This window comes from Solenopsis invicta, chromosome 9 (genome assembly GCF_016802725.1).
Source record: "Solenopsis invicta isolate M01_SB chromosome 9, UNIL_Sinv_3.0, whole genome shotgun sequence".
In the NCBI taxonomy this organism is placed as follows: Eukaryota; Metazoa; Arthropoda; class Insecta; order Hymenoptera; family Formicidae; genus Solenopsis; species Solenopsis invicta.
Window position 1 is genome coordinate 7,532,052 of NC_052672.1, and position 18,260 is coordinate 7,550,311.

The 18,260-nt window shown below is 34.2% G+C and overlaps 1 protein-coding gene across 1 annotated transcript; it reads right to left on the reverse strand.

Annotated features, from left to right (window-relative positions):
- Positions 1 to 4,019: 4,019 nt before the first annotated feature.
- Positions 4,020 to 14,536, reverse strand: LOC105205000 (fatty acid synthase-like). Its single transcript, XM_039453376.1, has 8 exons — positions 14,394 to 14,536; positions 12,916 to 13,062; positions 12,485 to 12,838; positions 8,557 to 11,732; positions 7,868 to 8,336; positions 7,380 to 7,725; positions 5,789 to 7,290; positions 4,020 to 5,202 (listed from the first exon to the last, which is right to left on the reverse strand). The coding sequence occupies exons 2-8, from the start codon at positions 13,019 to 13,021 to the stop codon at positions 4,829 to 4,831; spliced, it is 6,327 nt and encodes a 2,108-aa protein (XP_039309310.1). The 5' UTR covers positions 13,022 to 13,062; positions 14,394 to 14,536; the 3' UTR covers positions 4,020 to 4,828.
- Positions 14,537 to 18,260: the final 3,724 nt, after the last annotated feature.

Sequence of the window (18,260 nt, forward strand, 5' to 3'; positions counted from 1 at the left end):
GTTGTGCCAAATTTTCGTTAAAATTTCTCCCAATTCTTTTAAATTTTGCGGCTGTTCTTCGCGACGCCTTAATCGTCGTTCCATTTTATCCCAAATGTGCTTGATTGGATTTAAGTCCGGGCTATTGGCGAGATGATTTAACAGTCTAGTTGCGTGTCGTTCAAAAAAACGTCGCGTTATATTCGCAGTATGAGGTCGAGCGTTGTCCTGCATGAAAATAAAGTTCCGACAGGTTCAATTTAATTGCAAAACGTGTGGTCGTAGAATATCGTTAATATAACGAACACCCGTCATTGCCGGAGGTGGCAGGATCACTAGATCACTTTGTCTTGTAAGTGATATACACCCCCTCCCCCCATCATGGAACCGCCGTTGTAAGATCGTACTGGCATAACGCAACGTCGATCATAGCGTTTATTTCGTCGACGCCAAGAACGACGATTAAGGCGTCGCGAAGAACAGCCGCAAAATTTAGAAGAATTGGGAGAAATTTTAACGAAAATTTGGCACAACATTCCGCAAGATCGTATTGCAAAATGTATAAATATGCGAGAACGCTTGCAAGCAGTAATTGATCAGAGAGGAGGAAATACACACTATTAAACACTCATGCGCGCGCGCGCATACACAAACACAGCAGAAAGGGTTTGGAGTCATTAAATATCGCAGAAGTCACGAACTGTGGGGTCCTTACCTCTGCTGTGATACACACACGCACACGCACGCGCGCACGCACGCACGCACGCACGCAGACACACACACACACACACACACACATACACACACGATGTGCAAAAATCCGACCGGCAACCTCCACATGGTGCACATTGGGTAATGCTAATGTCGGCGGTAGACGTCATTTTTCAAAAAAATGTACTGTAAAAAATGTGTTTCTTTGAAGTCTTGTAACTCGGTCAAAAAAAAATCGTAGAAAAAATTTTAAAAAAGCATTTTATAGACAAAATGTCATTCTTTATGGCACTTGCATTGGATTTGTCGAGAAAAAATTTTTTATTGAGCTACAGGCTATTAAAAATACGTAATTTCAAGGAAAAAACAGTGTATCTTTTTTGGGGCATAGTACTAAGAAATTGAAAAAATATTGGAAAATTATTGATAACATGTTAAAGCTGAAACTTCGAGCTTTAAAATGGTTTTCGAATTTTTTGTCTACGATGATTTTTCACGGAGTACGGATATCATTTGTAAAAAATGCAGGTTTAGCTTCAAAGTTGCGTAACTCGGTCAAAAAAAATCGTAAAGAAATTAAAAAAAAAAACATTTTGTAGGAAAAATGTTGTAGTTTATGAAGCTTTACTTGAATTATTCGAAAAAAATTTGTTGGTCGAGCTGCAAAGTGTCAAAAATATAAAATTTTAAGGAACAAAACAGGGTGTGCTTTTTTACTGCATAAGACAAGGAAGTTAATAGAATTTTGAAAATCTGCTGATAGAGCCTTAAAGTTGGATCTTCAAGCTTCAAAATGCTTTTTTTATTTTTTATCTACGATGATTTTTCACCGAGTTACAGTCATTTGAAAATAGCCTAATTTTTGGTGTCTGAAAATTGTTCCCTATTTTTTTTTGAGTAGTGTATATTGTCATTTTTATTGAAAAATATATTTACGTAACAAAGCGAATATGAGGTATTTTTGATTACCTCAAGGTGTCTAAAGTTGAAAATTCATGTGTTTGATAATATATTTTGGACCCTACGCAGAAGTCCTTTTTTTCATGGCACTATAGTATTTTAGCTGTGGACAGAGTAACATACGCTTACGGATCTGTTCAAACGTGTTTTGTCTAGTTTTTTACACAAAATTACTCCCATAATCTTTCACTCATACACTATACGGGTCCCATTGACCCTAACAAAACTTTTCTACCGTGCCGTTCAAATTTTAGTTGACCAAAAAAATTGATCAACTATATCATTCGAAAAAGGAGATTTCAAATTCTTTTTACATCCTAGTCCGAACTTATCTCATTCCGTCTTCACACAGCAAGCGTTTAAATCTTCATATGAAATCTCTCAGACCCACTTATGTTTAAAGGTTAAAATAAGAGTTTTCTATAATAATAATAATAAAATAATAAGTTTTTTTTAACTCTACTGCTAAAATAAAATATTTTTGACAATGTTAAAGTATGTACGTAATACTTTGAACAATTAAAAACGAGGTATATATAGAGAAATTATTATTTTTACAAAATATTATTTATTTAATTTGGATTGTAAAACAGCTGATTGTAATGGTTAATGTATTTTATTGACGCTATTTTGCATACCAGACGATAAATAGGATATTTTCTGAAACTTTATTTGAATTTTCTTGGAACTCGCAATTTGAAACGTAGTGGCAAACACGTTTATTACGTTTGCTACATTAAACGGCGTCATTTAAAAGAAATTTCCGTGAAGCAGTGATTACTAATTTTTCAACAGAATGGTGATGATGTCTCAAATAAAACTGGAAATAAGTCTTTCTCGAACATACTTATACAACTCAAATGAAGCAATTACATAATTTATTTACCGCGCAAATAGATTAAATGTTAGAAAATAGATTTTCCCTAAATAAAGTTTGAATTATAAACATGGAAGCAGTCAAGAAAAACAAAAGTTTTACACCAATTTGCTTTTTTTATCGCTATATTTATTTGCTATAAATTATTGACTTAAAAAATGAAATGTCTGTGCGATAACGCCAGGCCTCATAAAATCGAGCACTTAAAATTAGGGTACCTCACAGGAAGAGTGGCAAATTATGTCCATTTTTATCAATGCAGATTAACTTTAATTGTGGTTTAATTAACTTTTTATTTTTTCCTAATTTTAAGAATTAGACAATGACAAATAGTAGGGGAGTTTGGGGTGTTATGAGTCGGGTTTTGTTTTTGAACGATAACTACTACAAAAGTTGATATTTTACGCACCTGAAAGGTTGGATTCTCTAGCACACCTCAAAAGACAACTACTGGCTTAAAAAGTTCATTGAAAGGCATAACGGTTGTAAAATTTTGATGTGTTTGTAAAAATGTGTATTTTTTAAATTTTCAAAAATTTTGGGGAGTTACGAGCTACAACTTAAAGTGGAAGATAATGACATATTTTGGTGATTATTCTTTATTTAAATTGAAAAAAAAGAAAATCAAGGTAATTCTGATAAAAAAATAAAGTCCGTATAATCTGATTATTCCGATTTGCAGTGAACACAGGTATAACAGTCGGTTTTTAAATTGACACATATTTCAAGTAGCTCGATCGCATTCATTACAATGTATGGAATTGTTTTTGTTCAATTTCTTCTCGCCAGTGTGGCAACTTAACGATAAAACAAAATTGTCCAATTTTGCATTTGAAGCGATTGAAGGATCTACATTTGCCTCACTTAGTTTCGAAATGCAGAGAGTCAATTTGCACCTATCAATGTTATATGCTCGACCAACGGACTGCACCGCTTTCTTCTCAATCGTCACTTCTTTGATGGCAGCGACTATGGCATTAATATTGATCGCTGGCTTACTAGATTCACTTGTATACTTATGATGCGGCATGATGACTACAATTAAATCATGAAAAAATTACAAAAACTAAATTCACTATGAAATTACATGTAACATCCAAATTATGCATGAATTTTGCAAAATAAGCATGAAAGATGCTAACTTAAGTTGAAAAAATGGCAAAAATATAGTGGCTCACAATATCCAAAAGTGGTGGCTCACAATTCCCCAAATGCTGCGTTATCAAAATAATCGCATAGTAATTAACACATCGAATATTCATGCAAAATTCCTTTTGTGCATCGAAACGGTAGTACACCAGTAATAATTTTGTTATATATTTATTTTTACAATCAACTCGTAAAAATAAGTAATATTATGAATAAATATGGTCAAAAAAGATTTGTGAAAAAAATTAAAAATCAAAATCTGGAGAGACAATTAAATTGTGTGTCGACGCGACGAGTGCTAGTCAAAAAGTAAGATCGCATGGAGAAAAAAATTTTACCGTAGTTAAAACATATTAAAATTTTATTTATGGCCGACTTTGATTGCTGGCTCACAATTCCCCATGGCTCACAACTCCCTAAACTCCTCTAAGTTAAACGTAATTTAATTTTAATCTTAGTTTAACTAATTCTTTACCTTTTTTCAATTCTTAGAATTAAAGAAAGATAAAGAGTAAGTTAAACTAATTGTGAGATTAAAGTTAATCTGTGTTAGTAGAAATAGGCATAAGTTCTGCAAAAATGCGGCACACAATTTCGAGAAACATATAAATTTTTCTAAATTTATCTAGAAAATTATTATAAAACTAATTGTTAGTATTATCTTGAAAAAATGGCATATCATTCTGTCAAAAAGTGATAACCTTCGATCTCGAAATCATACATATTTAGGAGAAGATAATAGTGAGGACAATACGAGATTGTAGATTATGAATAATAAAGATAAATCTTTGGAGTCAAATGTCAGCTTTTTTTTTGTTACGAACGCTTATACTTATAAGTTCAAAATTGTAAGACTTCATATCCCAAGCTAAAACAATTAAATTAAAAAAAATTTGCTGGCATTTCTTTCTTATTAAAATATAAATATTAAACCCTGTTTCCCAAAACAGGTTTTTTAAATTTTATTGATTTGTTCAAAAGTTACAAATATTTGAACATATCACTACCACGCCCGCAATTTGAATTATATTATTTTTTTTTTATTTTTTAATTTGTAAGAATAAACTAGTCAAAATGTATAGTTTTACAATATAATGTATAGCTTTACAGTATAATATTTAGTTTTCATATTTTTGTTATATCAAGCAAAGCTTATGCGCAATCTGTTGAAGATAATTCTCGCAGTTTTGTAACGGTTAAAGCACGGATCTCTTGCGCTGATAATACGATGTCATAATTCTCCTCAAGAGTCTGTTTTATCTCTGTGCCCATTAGCGAATCCATACCTAAGTCGGTTAAAGTAATATTGGGATTAATCGAAATAACGTCTTTGATGCCTAAAACATTGACAATAGTTGCGACAAGATCGACCTTGTTGCCATCGTCGGGTTTATATTTTTCAGCTAATACTGAAGAAGCCAGTACTGGATGCGGTTGTTGAAGAAATATATCCATCGTTGCGAGACAACTCGATATACGTTGTGGTATAGTACCGAACACCTTGGCGTCGTTACCTCCCATCATTTCTGAAGAATTAAAAATGTATAAGAGAAATTGTGTATATATAAAATCAATAAATTTCAAACGTTATATGCATTAGGTATCGTGTAATTATTATTTTATAAATTATATTTAGAAAGTACATAAAATAAAGCTTGAAATTTTACAAAACAAAGAAAAGGCAAACAAGAAAGATTTGGAAACGATTTATTTAAGAATTTCATTAACCCTCAGCTGATACTATATTGGATTCGATATTTTGCCACACATGGGTGTACGTCACATGACCATCTTCAATTGCATACAATATTTCAATTGCATATAATATTTCAATATTTAATGCATAGAATTTGAACAATTTTTTTCTTTAATCGAGAAGCCAGAAGATCAAGAAAAAGTCTAAAGAGATGCAAAAATCGAAAAATTGAACATAATCAAAATATTTAGAAGAGCAGGAATGAACGATTTATGAATGCCAAGCATTTTTGTAAAGCACTTTGGTTGTACGACACCCAGTGTATCAGCTAAGGGTTAAAGCAGAGAAGATTCCTGTTTTCTCGAAACAGGGTATCTTCCCTCATTTAAAAAAATTTTTATATATTATTATATTACCAAAAACTAAGCCAACGTCTCCGATGGCACCCCATTGAATAGCAAGACCAGGTAAACCATTAGCCTGTCTGTTTTCTATTATTCTCTCCATGGCTGAGTTTGCGAAACCGTAGTTGGTTTGACCAATGTTACCGCGACTTCCTGACAAAGATGAAAACACCACAAAATAATCTAGCGACGGGCAGAACTTTCTCGATATCGCGTCTAAATTTCTTGTAATGTTGACTTTTGGTGAAATAACCGCTTTGAAATCGGCTTCTTCCAGGTTTTCGAATAGAGCGTCACGTATTACGGCTGCCAGATTAAATACACCACCTACCGGAGCCAAGCGGTTGCTTTCTTGAATCAAGCGTTGGGCACCTGATGATGTCGTAACATCTTCTGTGAAAATAATGATTTTTACGCCGTTTTCGCGCCAGCAGCGCACACAAAATGCCTGATAACCGGTGCGTATGCCTGACCGTGATACGAGAACGATGAATTTAGCACCACGGCTGATCATCCAGTCGGCCAGTTCTAGACCGAATCCGCCGAGACCGCCGACCAAGACGTATGATTTCTCCGGATTCATGTAAGTACGCGGAATCGCTGCTACTGTCTTTGGCGTTGGTAGTATGAGCTTCTTAGGTTCCTCATCACGGATTTTCAGTAGTACTTTGCCAAAATGCTTGCCCGTCGCCATGAATCTGAAACCCTGCTCGAGTTGTTGTTCTAAAAAGACAATTGATTGGAGCGGACGTACCGCGCCATTCTTGATACCTTCTGAAACAAGTTTTACTAGTTTCTTCTTTATCACTTTGTCCTTTTCTCCCACGTCTTCTCCAAATAACGTATCCAACAATATACCATGGAAAGACATATTGTTCGAAAACATTAACATTCCTTTACGGGTGTTATTCGACAAATCATACTTGCCGACTTCAAGGAAACGACCATAACACGCAAGGCACCGAATGCCAGCTTGTAATTTCTCCTCTGCCAATAAATTCATTACAACGTCGACTCCACGTCCTTGTGTCTCAATATGAATCAGCTGTTCGAAACTCGTATCTTTAAAATTGCCGATGTGCCTGTCGTTTAATTGCGGGAAGACTTTCTTGAGATAGTCTCTCTTCTCCAGCGAATCGACAGTAGTGAAGACTATACAACCAGCATGCAACGCAATGGCAATCGCTGCTTCACCGACACCGCAATTAGCAGCATGGATTAATACGCTTTCGCCTGCTTTTAACCGACCCCGTATAAATAGAGCATAGTAACTAGTAGCGTAAGCAAAAGGTACTGTTGCCGCTTCTTCCAAAGTCCAACTGTCAGGTACATCCCAAAGAAAATCACAATCCGCTACTACTGTGGTCGCTAATCCTTTAGCTTTAACTATGCCCATCACGCGACGACCGTCAACGTCTCTCCCGGAGAATTCAAATCCCAATACGCACTCTTTCGTAGCTACATTCCGTGGCAAGACGTCTGGTAGTAGTTTGCCAGTCGCCAACGTAATATCTCTAACATTCGTATAATTGTAACTTTTTTTAGCTAAACGTTATCTAAATTTTAATGAATTATTTCTAAAGAATACTAAGTTGAAACTTACCTGACGTTTATTGGAGCATAGTATACGTAACAAAGTTTCTTATTAAGAAAATTGCGGTAGAAACTTAATGGGCTTTTAATCCATTTCAAGCTGCTGAGGTCACCTATTTTCAACGTATTGGCATATACATGATGCACCTGTAAACAGGATACATCCAAAGGTACGTGTCGATAACTGCCCCATTGTCCTCCTTTCAGCACATTGGCAGTCAATCCTTTGTTTAACTGTTCTGCGTAAAACTTCTCGGATAAGTCAAACTTGGGAGCATTCTTGTCCTGGATAAAAACGTAACGCGCATTTGTATTGCCTGTTTCACATTGTATGCACGTCATAAGTCCGATTAAACCTGTGAATAAAAAAGTCAAGATTTTTATTCGATTACTTTGATTTTATTCTGAACCTTAGCATTAAGAGGCAGTTAAAAAAAAGATTTAAATTTTTGAAAGAATTTTTTATGTTTACTTATCTATTATCTCTTAATACATTACCAAGCGTTTCTTCGTCCTGAGATACACAGAGCACTTCTTGATTTTTGTTATAAGATTTCTTCAGAGCTGTTTTTACATCCTCCAGCCACGAGAGATTTTTGTCTGTGATTTGTATTAACACAGGTTCTCTCTCTTTTTCCCGTTTCTTCAGCAAGAAGTAAGTTTTTCCTACCGGATCGGTTTGTTTCCCAGCCAACGATAGATCATTTTCTTCCAACGCAGTCTTCAAATCCAAGTGCACAGCATTTTCTTCCAAAAGAATAAAACAACCAGGTTTTAAAGCAGCCACCAAATTTTTGAGAATGACGTAAGACTTATTCGACAGAACATCTGCCGCTATGACAAAGTGCACATCTTGAGCAGACGGTACGTTTTTCACGTCTCGCATGACGACGTTAGCATTGACTTTCATTTGATCTAAATCTTTTATGTAATTGTGGACAGGAGCTGCTATTACTTGTAAATCAATCTGTAACAAACAAAGTGATTTTGTAGTAATTTTAAATTCTGAAGAAAGATTGGTTGAGAAATAACAAATTACATACAAGAAATCTTAAACAGAAGCAAATGTTATGAAAAATGTTAAAATTAATGGGATAATTTTGTACGTGTTATTATGAATTTTAAATTGAAAAGTATTACATTTCGAATAACATAAACTATTTATTAAAATCTTACGATACACTTACAATAGGCGATATCAGTTCATTGTTGAAAATATCGAGTATAATCGGCGCCAAAAGATCTTCCACAACCCGTTTACCGGCAACTTCCACGGTTTTCAGTTTCAATGTCATCATGTTTTCACACATTATTTGCAAAAGGACAGTGAGTGCGTGTATTTTTCCTCGTTTTAGATCGTCTAGACTATGCTCATTTTCGTAAGGCACAAAAGTGTATCGCTTATATTTAAGATTAGCTTGAGTGTGTTGTCGTTTAGGTGCCAAAGAAAGATTCAGTCCTCTGAGCTCGATTCCACCCGATTTAATAACTTCGACGTCCTTATAGTGATACACCGGTAATCCACCATCTTCAGATAATTTTTCTACCAGTCGTTTATGAAGGATGGGATTGATCGCAACGTATTTGATACGCTTCGGTAAATACATTAGTCTATGTTTAGTAGACATAATGCTAAACTGAAGCATAGTATCTATGTACGGAATCCACTGATTGAACCAGTGCAATTGACCGGTAATGACGTAATTATCGCAAGATTTGATTCCTTGAAAGATATTACAGTACTCGTACCCGCGCAATCTCAATTCCTTATAAATATCTTCAGAGGTCAATGGCAAAATCTCGTCGTCGATAGGCGTTATTGATGGTGGCAACAGCTCCAGTTGATCTTTTGCGATAGCCTCGGACACATAGACGTTTCCGCTGGCGACGATTGTACCGGCCTCACAGATTTCAAAGTCGCCCGTTCCCTCGAAAATGGTTATCGAAAACTTCACCGTTACCTCCTTCGACATAAGAGTGGCTCTCTGAAAGCGCACGTCCTGGAATTCCACCGGCAATCTTTCAAAATTGATGCCACGCAGTTCCGCCAAAGTTTTCCATACTAACAGAATATAGCCAGAAGCTGGAAAAAGTATTCGTCCATCTATCTGATGTCCAGCTAGATATGCATCTGTTTCTTTTGATATATTTATTTCGACTACATGCTTTCCCAAGTGGCTTGATGTCTGATTGAAATTAGGCACATCCCACGCGGTGGAATGGTCCCACTTGACCAGAGGCCCGATCATCGGTGTTCCTCTACTGACCGGAAAACTTATCGGCGGATATAATTTTGAGATATCAGGTTGCGCACCAGCATTATACAATTTACCCACATTAGACAGTAGAAAGACCAAGTTGTCCGAATGATCCCGTTTGTGAAGACCAATATAAGTTACCGTTGGTGGTAATGATCTGCGCAAAATTGTTTGTAGCAAACAGTCAGGCGCAATTTCAATTGTTATTGCGTTCTCCGGAATGTACACAATCGCTTCTTGGAATAGTACAGGAGAAAGTAAATTATTCACGTGATACGCAGACGAGCTAGTCTGTGCGAGCGGACTGTCCCATGCAGACTCAGGGATAGAACTAGAAATCCATCTGGCTGACCTGTGTTTCGGATTCGGAATTACATTGTCAAGAGAATCACGTAGCTTAGGCCCAGCCGAGGCGATATATTTGGTGTGAAATGCAAAACCGGGACTTTTCACCGTCTTGACAAAGATATCTTTGCTCTTTAGAGTTTCTATAAATTTTTGCATGGACTCAGTCGGACCGGAAATTGTGACTAAGTCCTTAGAGTTGTGACAAGCTGGAATGATATTTGGTGGGCATATTTTTCTGGCCTCTTCCCAACTGAAACCAACTACCGCCATAACGCCCGATTCCAACTTGGACTCCACAATTGCCTTACCTCTAAAGTAAGCCGCTAAGATGGTTTGTTCTAATGTAAACGCACCGTCAGCATATGCACATGCTAGTTCTCCAGTGGAATGTCCAACTATACCATCCGGCGATATACCTATCGACGTTAGAACATCTACAAGAGCGACCTGCATAGCCGTGATAGTCACAAAAGAATTTATTACTTCTTCGATCATTTCGTCAGTGGCGTTCATAATAATAGTCATGAGATCGATGCCATGAGGTGCCAACGCGTCCGCGCATCGTCGCAAACTACGTTGAAAAATTTCAATGCCGAACAATTTTTGTCCCATGCCCGCCCATTGCGTGCCCATACTGGAAAATACAAACCAAATTGGACGCCTCTCTTTAGAGCTCGTTATCTCAGTCACTTCACGTGTACCATCGATGTTAAGAATTTCGTAGCCGCGGAAGTCATGGCCGGAAATAGCATTATTGTGAATTATTTGTAATAATGAGAGAAACTCATCGTCATTACGATGCTCTTGCGCATTATTTAATAAAGTGTGCACATCTTCTTTTGTTCGACCTGATACAGCAACCAACTTTGGCAATAATTCGGTGATGTTCAATGGCGATAACGGTTTTGATTTGCTTTTTGGATTGCTCATGAGGATAATGTGTGCGTTTGTGCCACCGAAGCCAAACGAATTAATGCTCACAAGACCACCGTTCCACGGTGTGGCCTTGTCGACCACTCTAATGCGTCCTTCCTTTAAGGCAGGAATATCTGGATTCGGTGTATTAAAGTGCAAATTGGCCGGTATCACTCCTGCTTCCATCGCAATTAATACCTTGGCGATCGAGCATAATCCACTAGCCGGTTCCGAGTGACCCATGTTGGATTTAACCGAGCCTATTAGTAAGGGAGTCTTCCGATCTTTGCAGAACAGTTTGTCAATCGAAGTTACTTCTACCCTATCTCCTACTTTAGTACCGGTTCCATGAGCCTCCACGTAACTTATATCCGCGGGATTAATTCCTGCCTCGGTATAAATATCATGCATCAATTCATACTGTTTTTCACCATTGGGATACATAATACCCTCGGCTTTGTATCCGTCTGTATTTGTCTTTGTCCGAATTACTGTCGCGTACACTCGACGCGCATCCTTTGCTTTCTGCAAATATATTGCCACCACCGCCTCAGCCCTCACGTAACCGTCAGCCAAAATGTCAAATGTTTTGCATTTGCCATCCTGGGATAGAGTATTTAATTTTATACCCTGCAGTGAGACATTCGGTCTTAACACGAGATTCAGTCCACCGACGATTGCAGCATCGCATTCGCCGGCACGTATTGCGCTTACAGCTTGATGTGTGGCATACAAGGAGGAGGAACAAGCTGTATCTAATGCGTAACTAGGACCAATAAAGTCAAATGCATAGGAAATTCTGTTGGCGAACATAGATCTGGAATTGCCGAGCAGATTGTATCCTGGAAGCAAGTGCAAATGTCTCAATTTATTTTTAGCAAATCGTGTCATCTTTCTAACGCCATAAGGTATATATAATAAATATTAAAGTATGAACAACAATTATTTTTACGTAAATTAAGAGAAAAATTATGTTTAAATGAAAGAAATCGTTTCTTTACTAGATTTTTTTTTCAAGTTAAAATAAAGGTATTTAAAGAAAAAGTTTATTTTGTTTCAAAAAATAACGCTATTGGCTTTTATGTAATAATAAAATTATTTATTTAATTTATTAATTTATTTAAAAAAAATAATTTTTTAAGTTAATGAAAGTTGTGATAAGTTATGTAAGAAATAATTTAGTTCTGGTTATTTTAATATATATCTTTTATTTAAAATAAATTTGCGTTGCACAATTGAACAATTTCATTTATAATTCTAATAAAAAATAACCAAGAAATTTTTTTGAATCAAAAAAACTTTCCTTTTACCGTATTGAAATTCTACACATTTTTTATCTTAACAACCAACTTTTGATTCAAAACTTTTTTAAAAAACTTTTTTGGTGTAATATGATATACATCGGTACCATCATAGTTATTTTTGTATTTTTAAATAAATTTTTAGATATCTGGAATCTATAATTGTAATAATTTCTTAGTTTTCTTTACGTTTACATGAAACTTGAGCAAATACCGTGCTTTGCAACAGATAGAAAAAATAAAAATAATTAACTGAGAAAATATTTTGGCATTATTTTCCATAGTATACACACCATTTATGATTTCTGGATTTCTCAACCAAAATTCATCCGAATCCGAGGTAGAGATACCGACGAATACACCGGTACGCGATCCTCTCGCGGTCGTAGGATTAATACCAGCGTCAATTATGGCTTCATAGGTTGATTCTAACATTAAACGAAGCTGTGGGTCCATTGCATGTGCCTGTTTGGAATGTATTCCAAAAAAAGTGGCATCAAAGTGGCTGAGGTCTTTTATCTTGGCAGATCTGGCTGGAAGCCCATAAAGTCCTCTTGTCCAACGCCGCTCGTCGTCTGTCACCATATCTATTTTGTTCATTAAATTGTTTTTAAATTCATCGATATTAGTTGACTCGGGCAGACGGCCTGGAAAAAATGTTTATTTGGTTGACATGTTACGCTTTCATAGCGATTTGGTAAGTACTGCCATAATTGACAATTACCTGATATCCCCGTAATGACAATGTCACTATCGGAATACGGTATTTCATTTTCAATCACAGACTCCCGCGTCATGGGACTGTTGACACTTTCTAACTGAGCAGCCATTATCTTGTCGTAGAAGAATCGTATTAACTTTTATTCTGGATCTGCAAAAATGCAGAACCAATTCAACTTTTTTTACGTTTATCAACACATCTACCGAGTCAACAAAGTGTCAGCAATTTGCCTACACATTGCCGCAATTTCGCAGGATTTAAAACACAACTTTAATGAAAATTTTTTAATTTTTTGGGATTAAGAACAGTATAAATGCGAACAAGCATAAAATTAATAATTAAATTGCTTTATAATTTAGTTTTGTGCTTTATATTTGGAATCTTTTTTAAAATTGCCTTTCAAGTCCGGCAAAATTACGGTACGCAATTTAGAGGATTCTTGTAAATGTTTATAAAAATTACCCAAAAAATTATTGAGTACTAAGAACTTTTGAGTGTCAATTGACACTCAAATTGATTAACACTATTAATAGTTGAACCGATAACGTCATTGACCGCTTTGCGGTAATTCTAACACTTGCGATCAAGTTCAGTGTTTATACAGAATTAAGTTGATAATTTTTTGCACAATTCCACAATTTTTATCATCACATTATTTTTATAAAACATTACCTTGCAGAATCGGCGCCGCACCGTGCAAGTGATGATATTATGGCGTTCTTGATTTCATTAGTAGAAGTTCGCGGACTTAAAATTTAGAACTCCCGATTTCGGTAAGACATTAAATTGTGCTCTTAATCTCATTTGTCCACAAGTTAATCGGATGACTTTTTTGTCGATCCCCTCCCCCTCCTCCGCCCCTTCTCCATATTAATGACGTTTCAATGTCAAGACAAAGATTGGCAAGAGCAAGTCGGGAAAATGATTGTGGATATCTCAAAACATCCTAATATTTTAATACAAAATTGAAGAATTTTATTCCACTTATACTTCACGTCATGGAACTTCGCAATGTTTGTATAAAAATATCGAGATTTGATACATCATTATTTATATCCGTGTAAAGAATGAGTAATTTGTTTAATGAAGTAACAATATCAAAAGTACAAGTTTTAAAGGGCTTTTTGTTTTTTTAATTTACAACTGTAAATTTTGCATAATGCAAGTAATGCAGTTAGTGATTTTTACAAGACATTTATTGCCAAAACAAATCCGCTGACAAAATTGCCCTATCATGACACATTTTCAAGATACTTATCCTCACAAGTAAAAAAATGCATTTTCAGAACTTTTAAATAAAATCTTCTTTATAAGACGTAATAATTTAATTACCGGATTTATTTTTGATGATAGAAAAAAATCTATAAGAATCAACTCGTTTGGTTTGTAATATAAAATTTGTATCGTACAGTGTCATCATTTTCATTGTGTTATATAAATAATAATCTTTTGTTATTTAACATTATTAATATATATCTTACCTTTTTGTCGTTTTATCTTGTGTATATGTGCGTGCCCGCGCCTCGGAGCTCGCCAAGGGCTGCGAACCGTACGTGATAACAAAGTGCGACACTGTAGTTACTGCATTCAATAATGCAAACCTTTTTATACCTTTTTATATTTAAGAGTGGGGAAAAAGACAAAACTACTTTTAGTTTGCAAAACATGTTTATCTTTGCCCGAAGATTTGTTTAAACTTGATTAGAGTATTTTAAGAACAATGGTTTATAAATATGATAATGTAAATGCAAACCACAGACTCTCGTATATGTTCTTGCTGTATAACCATGTGCACAAAAGAATTGATTTGTCCATTAGCATATGTACAAAGAAATAGTATTGTTTTCCTTTAAATGGTTTGCTAAATTATTTTGTGTTAGATAATTTTAATGAATTAAAGATATCAAAAAGTTTATCAAAATTAGAAATAAAATTGACAGATTTCATGACATTTTCTTGAAACGCTCTAAATAAAATATAAATCTTCAAAGAAACGGCAACTGTAGCATTGGACACTTAAGTAGCATATTTTACTTGCATCTTCTACCAATTATTAGGAGATATATATATATATATATATATATATATATATATATATATATATATGTTTGTTACTTACAAAGAACGTTTGCCAACCCGTTTATTTAAAATTTCTGAAACTTTGTGTACAAATACAAAAGTTCTTCCATAACACAAAAAGATTTTTTGTTTTGGCCTGTTTTCAGTTTTAGGGGTAAAACATCTTTTTGAAGGAAATCGATTTTTTTCTGTCTAAGCGAATATAGTTGAAACTATAAGAGATTGAAAGTTAAGTGGTTCAAAGAGTACTTTGTAACAGTGATACAAAATTTTTTTTTTAATTTTTTTAATACGTTGTCCCACTACTTACATTCGCTTTTAAAAATTTTCAAATATTTTAATGACAGATTTATAGCTTATTTTTATAAAAATCCAACCATATATAATAAAGTGTCTTTCCGATGTCTTGACCATTTTTGACAAAATAATAACGAACTCCTTATATATACGCTATACGTGCGGATTCATCTCATACGTTTCGCTAGCGTCGCTAATTACGCGAAAAAGTATTGAAAGTAAATCAGTACAGTACAATAAATATTAACCCTTGAATACACCAATCCCGTAAACACCTTTTTGGATCTGGGAGACTTTTTCAACCTTGAGAAGTTATAAATTTGGTTCTAATCAACATTTTTCAACAAACTTTTTTTCACATAATAGTTCAAAATATCAGAAATATGACTAAATTATCGGCTTTGCCGAAAAATGATTTGTTGTTAAGTTGCAAAAAAAACCATTAAACGAAAATTAGAAATTGTTCAAAAATACACTTTTTCTTTAAAAAATCATATCTTCGCAACAAAAAACTTTTAAGAACTTCCAAATAAAGCATTTTAAAGTTAAAGAGTTTTAAATACTTAAAAAAAAATTATGGTATTGTCATTTCTTTTAAAAAATATAATTATATAACAAAGAGAATATGAGGTATTTTTGGGTGTCTAAAAATCCACTTTTTTTAAAAAAATCATATCTTCGCAACAAAAAACTTTTAAAAACTTTACAATATGGCGTTTTAAAGCTAAAGAATAATACTTTCAAAAAAAAATTATGTATATTGTCATTTTTATTGAAAAATATATTTACGTAACAAAGCGAATATGAGGTATTTTTAATTACTTCAAGGTGTCTAAAGTTGAAAATTGATGTGTTTGATAATATATTTTGGACCCTACGCAGAAGTCCTCTTTTTCATGGCATTATAGTATTTTAGCTGTGGACAGAGTAACATACGCTTACGGATCTGTTCAAACGTGTTTTGTCTAGTTTTTTACATAAGATTTTTCCCAAAAAAGTTTCACTCACACACTATATGGGTTCCATTGATCCTAATAAAACTTTGCTACCGTGCCGTTCAAATTTTAGTCGACCAAAAAAGTTGATCAACTATATCAATCGAAAAAGGAGATTTCAAATTTTTTTTACGTCCTAGTCCGAACTTCTTATCTCATTCCGTCTTCACACAGCAAGCGTTCGAATCTTCATATGAGATCTCTCAGACCCACTTATGTTTAAGGGTTAAAATAAGAGTTTTCTTTAATAATAATAAAAATAATAAAATAATAAGTTTTTTTAACTCGACTGCTAAAATCAAATATTTTTGACAATATTAAAGTATGTACGTAATACTTTGAACAATTAAAAACGAGGTATATATAAAAAAATTATTATAGTTACAAAATATTATTTATTTAATTTTGACTGTAAAACAGTTGATTGTAATGGTTAATGTATTTTATTGACGCTATTTTGCATACCAGACGATAAATAGGATATTTTCTGAAACTTTATTTGGATTTTCTTGGAACTCGCAATTTGAAACGTAGTGGCAAACGCGTTTATTACGTTTGCTACATTAAACGGCGTCATTTAAAAGAAATTTCCGTGAAGCAGTGATTACTAATTTTTCAACAGAATGGTGATGATGTCTCAAATAAAACTGGAAATAAGTCTTTCTCGAACATACTTATACAACTCAAATGAAGCAATTACATAATTTATTTACCGCGCAAATAGATTAAATGTTAGAAAATAGATTTTCCCTAAATAAAGTTTGAATTATAAACATGGAAGCAGTCAAGAAAAACAAAAGTTTTACACCAATTTGCTTTTTTTATCGCTATATTTATTTGCTATAAATTATTGACTTAAAAAATGAAATGTCTGTGCGATAACGCCAGGCCTCATAAAATCGAGCACTTAAAATTAGGGTACCTCACAGGAAGAGTGGCAAATTATGTCCATTTTTATCAATGCAGATTAACTTTAATTGTGGTTTAATTAACTTTTTATTTTTTCCTAATTTTAAGAATTAGACAATGACAAATAGTAGGGGAGTTTGGGGTGTTATGAGTCGGGTTTTGTTTTTGAACGATAACTACTACAAAAGTTGATATTTTACGCACCTGAAAGGTTGGCTTCTCTAGCACACCTCAAAAGACAACTCCTCTCTTAAAAAGTTCATTGAAAGGCATAACGGTTGTAAAATTTTGATGTGTTTGTAAAAATGTGTATTTTTTAAATTTTCAAAAATTTTGGGGAGTTACGAGCTACAACTTAAAGTGGAAGATAATGACATATTTTGGTGATTATTCTTTATTTAAATTGAAAAAAAAGAAAATCAAGGTAATTCTGATAAAAAAATAAAGTCCGTATAATCTGATTATTCCGATTTGCAGTGAACACAGGTATAATAGTCGGTTTTTAAATTGACACATATTTCAAGTAGCTCGATCGCATTCATTACAATGTATGGAATTGTTTTTGTTCAATTTCTTCTCGCCAGTGTGGCAACTTAACGATAAAACAAAATTGTCCAATTTTGCATTTGAAGCGATTGAAGGATCTACATTTGCCTCACTTAGTTTCGAAATGCAGAGAGTCAATTTGCACCTATCAATGTTATATGCTCGACCAACGGACTGCACCGCTTTCTTCTCAATCGTCACTTCTTTGATGGCAGCGACTATGGCATTAATATTGATCGCTGGCTTACTAGATTCACTTGTATACTTATGATGCGGCATGATGACTACAATTAAATCATGAAAAAATTACAAAAACTAAATTCACTATGAAATTACATGTAACATCCAAATTATGCATGAATTTTGCAAAATAAGCATGAAAGATGCTAACTTAAGTTGAAAAAATGGCAAAAATATAGTGGCTCACAATATCCAAAAGTGGTGGCTCACAATTCCCCAAATGCTGCGTTATCAAAATAATCGCATAGTAATTAACACATCGAATATTCATGCAAAATTCCT

Bases quoted from the DNA above. Each gene is read 5' to 3' on its own strand.
- LOC105205000 (XM_039453376.1), bottom strand. From the start codon at position 13,021: ATGGCTGCTCAGTTAGAAAGTGTCAACAGTCCCATGACGCGGGAGTCT. The intron at 8,337-8,556 runs GTAAGTGTATCG...TGTTTGTTACAG, and splicing joins ATGAACTGATATCGCCTATT to ATTGATTTACAAGTAATAGC. The intron at 7,726-7,867 runs GTAATGTATTAA...TTTTATTCACAG, and splicing joins TCAGGACGAAGAAACGCTTG to GTTTAATCGGACTTATGACG.